Below are 13,029 nucleotides of genomic sequence, written 5' to 3' on the forward strand. Positions count from 1 at the left end.
CCGCACGGTATGAAAAAGCGAAACGGACGGAGAAGCTAATTTCACCGACACCCCACCTCCCCGACCTCCCCTCCGCACTCTTTTTCAGCTGAAGCACCATTATAGCTTTTCAAGCTGCTTCCTGCCCCCTCCCCTCAACAAAAGATGGCTGGCCCGCCTCTTGTGGTGCAGCACTTCTGAAACGGGAAGGGCACTCAAGAGACGGACCTTTCCAAACCTCTGTTAGTCTTACCATAAGAGAAGTGAAACAAAATGAAGGACAGGTTGGTCTAACCCCCCCTCCCGCCCCCCCCGGCCTCGGGAAGGTCACACTGCATTGTTGACCGGTGGAGGTCCAAAAGACAAGCCTTTGGAGGACCACAAAGCAGAGGTTTGGCCAGACTAATAAAACACAGAGCTACACGTTAATGATCTAAAAGGCTGGACCAAAACCTCATCTGTTTCTTTCCGCATGTATTCAGCCTCCACTCTATGGCTCCCTCCAAATAATGAAAAGGCACTCTCCTTCTCTACCTTCATTGTGACCTTTGATGTGAGTCTTGTTTTCCTTGTCTATGCAGTCCCGTTCCCTTCTTTTCATTCCTTTATGTTACGCAGCTGTCACTCATCTATTAGGGCAACAAACAGAACAAGGAAAACATTCAAAGTGTGTATTGTGGGCTGCCCACAGCTTTGCTCTCCATTTATTTTCCAAGCACTTGAACTTGGAATTTTCTTTGGGCTGCCCGTTCACTTGCTACGATTGTACATTTTTCTTAAACGTTTTGTCATACGATTATTAACGTATTTGTTGAATAATCATCTTTTCGACGTCCACCCAGCATGTCTATCTTTAGCTATGTTGATGCAGCGGCTTCATTCTGTCGCACGGAAAGGTCGTCTTATGAACAGGAGCACGTTTGGACAGGATCAGAACAGAGAAACGTGGCCGGTCAAAGCAGCTTGCAGACACTTTTCATGATTGTTTATAAGAACACACTAAAACTACAAGTTCCTCTCTTTGAGCACAGTATTGTGTTTAGATATCACTGACTATTATTGGCTCACCGTGACATAAACCTACTTAAGACTTGAAAAATATGATATTTGCAAATCATTCATTTTAGCCTGTCATCTGTGTAAAAAAATGAATAAATACATGAATAAATAAAAACATATAAAATGAACAAAATGAATTGGTGGAGAAAAAATAAAACCTTTCACTAATCACAAACCGCATGACTGAGATGTAAAGATTATAGAGTCTATACAGATGTATAGAGTATACTTAAATTACCCTAAATTACCATCCCTGCTATGAAACAACCTCCATGAACTATTATTTCCTTTCGCTCTTTGTAACGTAAATGATGTGAGTGCAGAGGTGCTTTTTAAATCTCAAGTCTGGGGCCGCTGGCAAATATGTGAGGGGTAAATGCAAGGTAGACACAGTGGACTTGCTATTATTATTATCGATTAATTACTATTTCCCCGTGGATGCATGTCTGTGTGTGTGTTTTATTTTGTTAGTGCTAAGAATCTGTTATTGGGACATAAATTCATCACCTGTACTGGAGGACAACCAAGGCACTTTTTTGTAGTAATTTTAGTATATTTGTCTTATACTGCAATTCTAGACTGAATTAAAATGCGCTCGTGCGCGCGCACACACACACACACACACACAATGGCAGTTCTTTGTCTTAATCAACTGTATTTGACTTCAAATCAGTTTTTGCATTTCCATTAAAAAGTTGCATTGTGTTATTTGTGTATATTTATGTGTTGAGCTTGCTGATGGTCCCTGCTGTGTGTGTGTGTGTTTGTGTGTGTGTGTCTGTGTGTTGGGGGGGGGGGGGTCCGCTCAATGTCTTGGCTGCAATTTGAAGTGAACTCCAGATTGTGTTTTCTTTCAAATCTAAGTGATTAATGCAGAAAATTATCATCTGTAAAGACTGGTGAACTGAAAAGTGAACCACTGAGAGCTTAAAGAATGAATTATGCATAAATGGTTGTACCAGCATTCATAATGTGTGTTCTGAACTGATTACCTGACAAGGCTCTGGACATATCTGTCAGCTTTGCTCCACGACAAACTCATGAAAGTAAAACATCCCTGACCTAACTCTCAAAGGAATATTATAAAAAGTACCAGCAGTATTTCAAAGCATAATTTGCTTTCCTGTTTTTTTTTTTTATAATGTTTTTGCTTTTGCTTGTTTTTTCTAGCCAAGCTCAGCAGCCAGGATTCATACAACAACTTCTCCAATAACAACATGTGGAACCCCCGTCTTTCTCCGCTGCCGAGCCTCACCGTGGTCCTGCCTCTGGCCCAGATCAAGCAGCCGATGACGCTCGGAACCATCACCAAACGCACCGGGTACGTTACGCATGCATATATCAGCCGCTCCCTGTCAGAAAGCTGCAGTAAGAAAGGTCCCGTGGTAGAAAGATAGCAATGCTTCTTTTGCGCACGGCTTCCCAAATGGGAGCTACAAGTCTTGGGGGTCGCCAGGCCGTAGATGATATTGTTGTTGTAAAATCCTTTTTAGGGACAAGAAAAAGAGGATTACTATTACAGACTAAAATCAAGAGGTCTTTTAAAATGACCATTAAGTATGTCGAAGACTTATTGAAATATGTCCATTCTCTTTCTAACCCCTAGTATTGCTGAGCATCTGATTCTCAACAAATCTACAATATAATGTATATGTAAAAAATTTGGGGGGTGTTTTGCTCGAAGTATGATTTAGCCCAAAGCAGCTCTGCAAAGAAACACACATCCATGGGTAAATTGCAGCCTCTTGGTATTTAATTGTCTCTTTTCCCTTTGAGAATGCTTAAATACTTCATTTTCGTCCCCCAAAAGCGCAAAAGTGCCAAGCGTAATCCAGTGAATACTGACGCATTCATCTGTTAGACCTTGTGTATCCACATTTTCTGTGTGATAAAGCAGCATATACATGAGTAACACTAAGGTTTTGCATAGAAATGACAGTCAAGTCAGAATCCACACAGTGGAACCCTGCAAGCGCTGAGGGCTGAAATGGGATCATTGTTGAAGGAAGGAAGGTGGCCTTGCTCACACCCCCAGCCTGGTTTTTTTTTTCCTATTTTGTTTTTGTTTTTCCTCACCTTGGGGCTTTGCAATGCATTAAAATTCTGTATTTGAAATTCCGGCCGCCACGAGCCGCTTTTAATCATTTCATTATTGATGCACATCACAGTTGGCTTCACAATTTCAGGGATATGGTTTCTAACAATTTCATTTAAATATTATTTCCATGCCTTGTTCGAATTATTTCAACGATTCATACAGCTGGAAAAATGTCTATTTAAGCATGTGAGCTTTTCGTTAAAAAGTACATATTTGATCCCTGCAGTAAACATGAACAACATTCATAAGTGATTTGTTTAGAATGATGACCCAGTCTTGTGGTCAGGCAATTGTGACGCTATAATACCTTGGTTCCATCTGTTTGTCAGCCTGCCCGCCCGTCTTTCTGTGTGTGTGTCTGTGTGTGTCTTTGTGTGTGTGTGTGTGTGTGTGTGTAGTAGAGGGTGTATGTAGTTGCTCATACACCACATACACATGCACGCACAAGACAGACCTATTTGTTTGTTTACATCATTCTATTGGATGTTGCATATGCCCTCTCTCTCTCTCCATTTATTTATATATCTTATATTATCTATAAATATATATCTATATATATATATATAGATATATAGATATATAAATAGATAGATAGATAGCTGACATACCTGCCTGCTCTACCTGCTATTGGACCTTGAATGCTACAGCAGAACTCCCATGTCTTTTCAGTTTATAACATTATTAACATATTGCGACATTGCAGCTGTAGAGCCTGCTCCTGCATGCACATGGCTGCACAGGTACACACACACACACACACACACACACACACACACACACTGTCAGGCAGCAGGTTCAGCCCCAAGAGTTGGGGTTGATATCATATGCTTTCACGCTATACTTGCACAGGAGAACCCAAACACCATCTGTCTGTCTGTCTATCTGTGCAGCCATGTTGTTTTCTCTCTCACTTCATTGGTGAGTATGTTTGTTGTGTGTGCGTGTGTGTGCACGTGTGTGTGTGTGTGTGTGTGTGTGTGTGTGTGTGTGTGTGTGTGTGTGTGTTACAGACACAGAGCGGCCGGCAGCTGTATTTACACCTGTATGAGCAGATCCCTGTTGGCAGAGCAGCAGCAGAGTACACCAGCTGCCTAAACTACATTGTTTACCTGTCGCCTATTGTGTAAAATGTACTGTAAGACGCACTAGTAAACGCACATATAGACAGTGCTATTGCATTTTTTTCCGCTTTTTTCTTTTACCAAGTCAACTACAGAAATAGGTGTGTGGACGGTTGTCGTCCTATGGTGACCTCAAGCACATGATGTAAAGACATGCTTTCTTTCAATTTCATCTGAACCCTCTGTCCTCGAGGGGAGGATACATTTGGCGCTGCTCCGTATTCGCTTGATCGCCATCTTCCAGGCAAGTGTAGCTCATGGAGTAGAGAAGTGCGGGCAAGCCTTTGGTGGTCCTCAAACATCCAGCATCTTGTTTCCCGGCCGCCGTGCCAGGAAGGCTTGCACCTGGATGACCTCAACATCTCTGCAACACAATCAGAAGATCCACCGCCGGGATTCAGTCTTTGAGAAAGATCCGAAATGACAGTCGGCTCCTGAGAAAGTTGCTCGTTCCCATGCTCACCGTAGTGGGACGAGGACAAGTTTATCATTTAAAAATGTCTTTTTATTATCATCTGGAAAGTTAGGAATGAGCCAAAATTGCACACTCATTTCAAACATAGTTTGATTTGAAAAGAAGCAAATGAAAACACAAACGGAAAGACAGTTACACATAAAGCAAAACACCAACCCTCAGCAAATCCAACTGATGACGATTTCTGCAAATGCAGAAAGAGTAGTGATGAGGGAATGAGAAAGACAGCGGGGAGGGGATGAATGAGACCTTGTGACCCGCTGCAGATGTGCACTCAGATTACTGTAATACGTAAGCACCAGGATAGTGCCGGACCTGTTGTCTTACAGAGTCTTAGCTCCTTGGCTTGAAAGCTGCTTTAGGGATGCCGGCATCACATGGAATCAAGACTAAACCGTTCACACAAATAAAACTGTCTTCCCTTCACTTCTCATGGCACAGGCTGCGCTACTGTTGTGTGACTAAATGTTCTCTGGGAGTCGTTCCCTGTACGGACCGGCTTCTTCTCTGCGTTGGGCGGTTCTCCTCCGCCATCTCTCGGGAACCTCACCCGTCCCAGATCCCTCCTTTGACTCCGCCGAGCCGAGCGGAACCGCCGGCTGTGCAACATTTGAAGGGCTTCTCTTTTTCTGCACAAATGTCAAAGTGTGCTCGTCACCGGGAACATTGTTTTCAACACGACGACAGATAAGAGAAATGCTGTTCTGAGGATTTTTTTTGGCTTTGTTTTTTCTTTTCTTGGATTTTCTCATAAAAAGTGATGTTCACTCAACTTCTAATTTATAGCAAAGGTGCTTTTCAAGAGCACCCTCTTATTTATCCATTTCTTGACACATGAAGGTATCATTTATTCATCATCTAAAACCTGTAACTTTAGATTAAATATTCATTTGAAGCTGCCGGTTTGTATTGTTGACTTACTACATTACTACAAAATAATACTTGTAATCATTAACGGATTAAAAAAATATATATAATTATAGATGTAGATAAATTAGAAAAGTACAAAGAAAAATCCCCAAACAATCCAAGTTAAATGTAAGTTCTAAATGTAATGGCTGTGGTTTCCTTCTCCTTCACTTCACATGGTCCAGAGGCAGTTCTCAGCCCTTTTTTTATTTTTGTTTTCTTAAGAAACGTGACATTTCAAGTTTCCTTATAATATGAAAATAACGCTATCAATAACTATTTTAATGGCTGTAGGTGTATCTACCAGATGGTATTGTGCCAACTGGTCCGGGTGTCTTTACTGGAAGACAAAAGACTTGATCTGATAAGATTTGACACTGACGACCTAAAACCCGGATCCAGGTGTGTTGATGTGGCGAATCATGGAAAGGGCTGACGGTGCAGAGCTGCAACCTTTGCGTTCTCACTGAGAGTCGAGAGCAGGGGAGGCAGCGACATCTACCAAACAGGACAAGCTTAGGATTTAGAAGATTTAGAAATTATTGTTGAAAGCCATTTTGTGATGTTATATTGATCGCATGGACAATTCAGTAAATTCATAAAAATAAATGCAAATATTCAGCCACATAATGTGGGAAATATTGTGTGACCCAAAACATGAAACTTAGCCACGATAGCTTCGAAAGGAAGGCTGGTCATGAATTATTGTAAAAATAGGAGATAAAATATCATACCCCAAAGAATCTTCCCAGTGACACTACAAATGAGCAAAGAGTCAACTTGGACATCCGATAATGTTTCATCATTACGATCTTCCGTAGAGTTAGTAAAGGCCAGGCGAGTGAAAAATAAAAGTGTGCAAAGGTGCATGAGGGCTTTCATGCAGGCTCATGAGCAGGACGCGTGTTCCCTCTAAATATCGAAGTAACCGCTGTGAACTAAATAAAAAGATAAATGCCCAAGTCTTCCTCTTTTTCCTCCAGAGGTCACCACAGCAAATCATCTGCCTCCATCTAACCTCATCCCTGCATCCTCGTCTGTCACCAGCTGACCTCACGTCCTCTCTCACTCCATCCATAAATGTCCTTTCGGTCTTCCTGTAGGCCTCCTGACTGTGAGCTAAAGCATGAACATCCTTCTCCCTCATGTTAATGTTCCCTCCTCAAGTCCAAACATCTCAGTCCAGCCTCTCTGACTTTCTCTCTCCGACATGTAACACGTGCCGTCCCTCTGATGGACTCATTCCTGATCCTTTCCGTCTCTTCGATTCCGACGAGAACCTCGACAATCGATCTCTGCCGCTTCCAGTTCGACCTCCTGGCCGGTCTTCAACGCGTCTAAACCGAGCAGCGTCAGCGCTCTCACAACATCTTGTTCGCCTTTCCTTTCCCTGTGACTGATCGCACATCAGCTGAGTAAATCCACAAACGTTTTGGTGGCTCAGCAAAGCCTGGCTTTGTCCATCACCCTTGAATTGTTGATGTGCTTTCATGACATGATCTCAGATTATAACTCGGCACGTGAGGGTTAAATTATCACAGTGCTGTTAATCCATGACTGTCAGCCGCGCTCGGGGGGAAATCAGATCCCTTTTGTCAATGTTTATTTCGATTGTTAAATGTCCTCCAAGAAATGCATTTTATCAGGAGCGTGGAATAGTGAGAGTGGGTGTAAACTGTGCCTGAATTGGTTTTCAGACCACTTTTGCCACTGGGGTTTGTCTTTCTTGCCTCATATTTGGGCTTCATATACAGAAGTAATTCAGTCTGAGTTTCCCCTCACAAGGTTTCGCTTATGCCGCCATCAATTCCCATGATTCTATTAAGTCTCGCCAATAAATTCCATAGCAAGAACCTCTCAATGTGAGTACGGCATCTTCTATATCCCAAAGCCTGTAAGTGACTTGATCTTTGTAGCCCCCATGGAGATCTCACCCTGTGTGTCCATCACAGACCCATTGGAGTCCATCCATTTACCCAGCTGGGGACGAGCGAGGGCCCACGCAGACGGGAAGGGCTCAGCAGAGGGTCGACGGTTCGGGCCGCTCACCTCCTCGCAGCTCTTTTAGCAGGGGGCAACCATTACACCCACCATTGCCTTCATTTGTCAACTTGCACAGTAGGAGTAAGACATTCCAGGGTAAATTGTTTCTTCTGGTCTCCCAGAGCAGCGGCAGTCGGTCCCCGGCCTTCTGGTCTGCGCCACGGAGCATTCTTTTATGTAAGAGCGCACGTTCATGTGCTGGCCTTCAAGGTGGGGCAGATAAACGGGGCAAATAAATGGATACGACCCTCATGAAAACAAATATGAATTGCGTCGAACATAGAGTTCTCCAGCAGGAGCTCCAAGCTACTTGAACTCTCGCTGGAGATTTTTCAATGGAAATCAAACGTTATTCTTGACAGACTGGACCACGGACCGGTGCCGGTCTCTTGCCCTGGTTTTTTACGGACCTCTGTCCCAGAGAAACCCTTTTTCCACATATCTGTAAACCAGACTTAATTGGAGGGCTCTCGCTATCGTAGGGAGGATCCGGGCGGATGCGGTCCACGCGATAAAAGGAAGAAGTGCAGAGTGCTTTGATTGGCCCTGGGATTCTGTTTTCCAAATTGGGGGAGTTGGGTTCGCGGGGACAGAGTTCAGTCTCATTGGACCTTTTATTGCTGTGAGGGAAAAGCGTATTTACTGTAAACTGTTTATGGAGCTCTGTCACTATCTCTAGACATGCAGAATAAACACAGGAACACACTCCCACTTCTAATGTCTTGTAAACACTAAAAACACGCAGAGATCGAAGTACACTCTGATAAAGAAACTGAATAATACACACACACACACACACACACACACACACTTGTCAACATAATCACAGAGGGCACATTCGTCCACACCCTTGCTTCAAACAGGCACACATTCACAAGACAATGCGGGGCCATAAATACACCATTCCATACAGAAAAGAGTTGCATGCAAAACACCACTGGCCGTCTCAACAATAGCTGAGCACTGATAGTTTTATTAGTATCCCTAGTTGTTTATAGAAATCGGATAAACTCTTCCTCAATCCCACCAAATAGAGCCGCGTCCCATTGTGTGTGGCATTGTCGCGTCTGGACCGAGGCGTACATGTTTTTGCACCTGTACCCAAATTCTTTCATGTCGGGCGAGGGACGTGACCCGCGTCCATCGGAAAAAGCGACGTCTGGCCACGCCGGATCTGCCAGATACATGGAATCTCTATTTACAGAGCAGCTTGGGCAAATGAATCATCGAGTCATTCTGCAGATTTTCAAATCTATCTTAGTACGCAGGCATTCTGTTTCCTGCCCCTTATGTGTTGTGCACTTAAACAGATATGTCAAAGTATGTTATGTGAAGTGTGTTCCCTCAAGTGTGATAGTTTAATAATGTTTTTTTTTTCCGTCTATCTCTGTATCCCCACCCTCCTGCTCCTCACACTCCCTCTCATGAAGGCCTTACCTCTTTGGGGCGGGATGTTTTGCCATTAAAACTCCATGGTGAGTTTTGCTTCTCCCCTCTCTGGCTCCCTGGGCAGCATGCACTGCCTCATTTGTCTCCTCAGTGGTCTGTGCAGTCATTCCTCTGGGAATGGGCATTTATTTTTGGTTTTTGATATGTATATATATACATATGTATATGCATAAGTAAATATGCATATATATGTGTGTATATATATGTATATGCACACACATTTGTTAAGTTTTTATTGTCTGTTGGCTGTTCTCTGTTGTTGTCTTACAAACAAGCCTTCAGATCATGGCAAATTGGTTGCATTTTCTTTTTTTAAGTGGGAAAGGTATGCATAAAGCACTGAAGCACTAAATTAGTGCTTCCACTGTGCTTATGTTTCTTTATTCCAATGTTAGAAGAGTAAAACAGTGCATGTACTTTGTCATTTCCATGCATCAATCATGTTTAGGTTTTGGGGTCATGGTATGCCTTGTCCAGTTGCCCTCCGCTGTGCTTGACTCGCCCTTCAGCTATCTTTGCCTTGTTGTTGAAAACCCATTTCTTGTATCCTGGCATGGGCATCATTGTTGGAAGAAGGATATAACCTTCTAATTTATTTTCTTTACTTTGTTCGTAATTATTCTGATGCTTTTGTGGACCTCGGTGCTGAGCCTTGTGATTTTCTGTGAATGCTTTCTGTCATGCCCATTGTGATGTGATTGTTTTTGTATATTCCAACAAAAAAAAAATTCAAGAGAGTTTTTATACATACACACACAAACACACACACATATGTATATATATACACATACATATGTATGTGTGTGTGTGTGTGTGTGTGTGTACACATATGTATGTTCATGTGACCCGTGTTCCTACCAGGTGGCACAAATCAGATCCACATCATTTCTTGCTGATTATGCAGGGGAAATAAAAAGCAAACAAAAGGAAAATAGATACATATCCTATGCAAATCATTTTCTAGGCCGTGCTTCTAACGGTGGGTTGTGGGCAAAACTTTTATCAACTCTCTCTCTGGAAATCAGATGCTTGCAAAGTTTTTAAGGAAGCCCCTTTCTGACAGAGTAACTCATGGGTAGATGATTGAGTGAACTTCTTCCTGCTGGCTCTCTGGCTCCCAGAGCTCCACCGCCTCCCTCTTGACTCCATTCAATCCACAAAATGAATAGCATGTGGTGCTTTCCCCAAGTTTTGGGTTTCGTCTTTTGTTGTGGCCAGTTAGTCATACTTTTTAATTGAAGTTGCTTTTTTTTCTTTGCTCTGTATCTTCATCCACCTTCAGCTTAATCCAGGTCCTGAGTGATTTCAGAGCGTATACTTTTCAAAGGTACACATCATCATCAGGGTCTCAAGCCTGACGGCAACCGCCTTTTGCCCCAATTTGAGCGAGTTAAGCCTGTATTGTTTCTATAATAGTCTGTGCTTTTGTGACGTGAGCCTCGAAAATCCGTTTGCCAATTTGTGACTGGCTTCTGCGAGATCAGTAGGAGAGGTTTTCAACACGCATCCATTTTTTTTCTTCGTATTCCAAAGATTGTGTCATGCCTCCTTAAATTTCCATTTCTTTGTTGTTTTGGTCCGTTTCATAAACGATGTATTCAGCATAGACACAAACACATCCTGATTCAAGACACCTATTTACTGACTCTAAGGCACACAAGGTGAGGGATTGACATTAGGGGCATTAAAATAAAAAAACACCATACACACATGCACGCTCATGCACACACACTTAAAATCCCCAAAGTTGGGACGCTGTGAATAAAAGCAACGCAATGACATGCAAATCTCAGATTCTAATATGTTAGTTCATTTTGAATGATATGGGATTTATGGAGGTCGTGAGAGAGGACATGAAGGTAGTTGGTGTGAGAGAGGAGGATCCAGAGAACAGGGTGAGATGGAGGAGGTGGATTTGCTGTGGAGACCCTGGAGGGAAAAGACCAAAGGAGAAGAATGTTGAATAAGATGGCAACAACAAATCTCTGGAAAGTTGCAACAGAGTTAATGTTTTCATCCGCTATTCTTCTAAGGACTCTCTGTAAACATCTGGAGAGTGAGGAGACCAGTGGCTGGAGTTGTGAGAGAAGAATGTTGTCCAATTCTCTCCTGATGCAGGACTTGCTGCTCAGTGGTCCTGTGCCTTTGTTGCAGGATTTTTGGCTTCATGATGTGGCAAATGTTTCCTGTCGGGAAGGTCTGGACTGCAGGTAGGCCACTTCAGCTCCCGGACTCTCCTCTTGTGACGCCATACTGTTGTGATGGATGCAGTATGTGCTGAAGCCTTGTCTTGCTGGAAGAGCTCGCTGAGAGACGTCTGGACGGCAGCATATGTTGCTCTGAAACCCACGGTGACGCTCAGTGTTGATGGCGCCTCACAGATGCGTCAGCTTGCCGTGCCATAGGCACAAATTCAACTTAAAACCATCGGAGATGCGGGCTTTTGTACTATCAGCTGATTGCAAGCCGGACGGTCTCTCTGCAGGACACGGCAGCCACGGCTTCCAAAAAAAAAATCAAATTTGATTAATCTGACCACAGAACATTGTTCCGTTTTGCCCGAGACTGTTTTAAATGAGCTTTGGCGCAGAGAAGATGACCGTATTTCTGCATTGTGTTCCCCTATGGCTTCTTCTTTTCATGTAACAGTTTTCACTTGCATTGGTCAATTGCACGGCCAACCGTGTTCACGGCAGCGATGTCCAGGAGCGTCTTACGACGGCTTTACTGCAGCGTCGCCGTGGGTCAGGAGGGCACAAGCATCCAATTATGACCTGATGTCTTTCCCCTTGTGCAGAGGTTTCTCTGAATTCTCTTTATCTTTTGATGTTATACACTGTCGTTGGTGGGATTCTGAAAGTCTTTGCAGCTTTATGTTGAAAAGCCATACTTTCCTGAAATCTTTCAAGATATTCAGGTGCAGTTTCTGGCAGAGAGGTGAACCACTGCCCTTCTTTACATCCAAAAGTCTCTTAACTCCTTGAAATGCCCTTTTTTTATACCCAGTCATGTTACTGACCATTTGTCTGTCCAAATTGCTGTCAAATGCTCCTCCGGTTGTGTTTGACTGCTATTATGAAATGGTAAAATGTTGTTTATGTTCAATTGAATGTGGGTGTATGAGATTTGCAAATCATTGCATTCTGGTTTAATTTACATTTTACATTGTCAGAACTTTTGGGCAAATTGGGGTTTTATATAGATGTGTCTCCCATATGACTGCCACACACTTCAGTCACTGTATGTCCAAGTTTAGCTCTTGGCTCTTATTCTGATACAGAGGAAACATTGCACCCATGTAAAAGTGTTTTTATAGTTCTTTGTTTTTTTTCTCAGTGTACATGGACAGTTTAAGAGGGTCCTATCACTTCTGTTTACAGCAAAGGCCCTGGAAGTAAATGGAAGTTGCAGCTGGACCTCCATCCCCCTTCTAGGCGCCTCATGTTAACTCCGGACATTGTAATGTAAAGGGACTTTGATGGTTGATGTCACAGATTGAATTAAACCCCTGAGGAAAAGCTATTAGTTTAGTCAAGAGTCCTCATTTGTTAAATTAAAAGTGGAAATGACATGCGAGTAGTCTATTCACTAAATTAAAGTTGCAAAGAAAATGGATTCCACTCCCTGCTTAAGAGGCAATAGTATAAAAGGAAATGATGACTTTGTGTGTGTGTGTGTGTGTGTGTGTGTGTGTGTGTGTGTGTGTGTGTTCACTGTTTGTCTTTTTGTTTATGTCTTTGACGATGAGCACATGAACAAACAGTCATGAATAAATTATGCTGGTACAGATTCTGAGCTAGTTTTTTTTTAGATGTGAGTCTATTTGATGGCTGATATTTGCTTGCTATATGACATTATTAAGCTTATTTTCTGTTCAGATTATAAATACATAATGA

General features: G+C 42.7%; 1 protein-coding gene across 5 annotated transcripts in view; it reads left to right on the forward strand.

Annotated features, from left to right (window-relative positions):
- Window positions 1-13,029, forward strand: part of bcas3 (BCAS3 microtubule associated cell migration factor) — a 294,545-nt gene that overhangs the window by 80,243 nt on the left and 201,273 nt on the right. For 3 of the 5 annotated variants that reach the window (XM_086140765.1, XM_086140783.1, XM_086140790.1), the window contains exons 16-17: window positions 2,209-2,359; window positions 9,115-9,159. In XM_086140765.1, the coding sequence (XP_085996891.1) occupies window positions 2,209-2,359; window positions 9,115-9,159 (196 nt within the window). The remainder of the gene's footprint in view (window positions 1-2,208; window positions 2,360-9,114; window positions 9,160-13,029) is intronic. The other 2 variants (XM_086140775.1, XM_086140796.1) reach the window with 1 other exon arrangement.

The sequence above is a fragment of the Fistularia commersonii genome, chromosome 3, assembly GCF_037954325.1.
Source record: "Fistularia commersonii isolate RoL2024-O1a breed Wild chromosome 3, RoL_Fcom_v1.0, whole genome shotgun sequence".
NCBI classification, from domain to species: domain Eukaryota; kingdom Metazoa; phylum Chordata; class Actinopteri; order Syngnathiformes; family Fistulariidae; genus Fistularia; species Fistularia commersonii.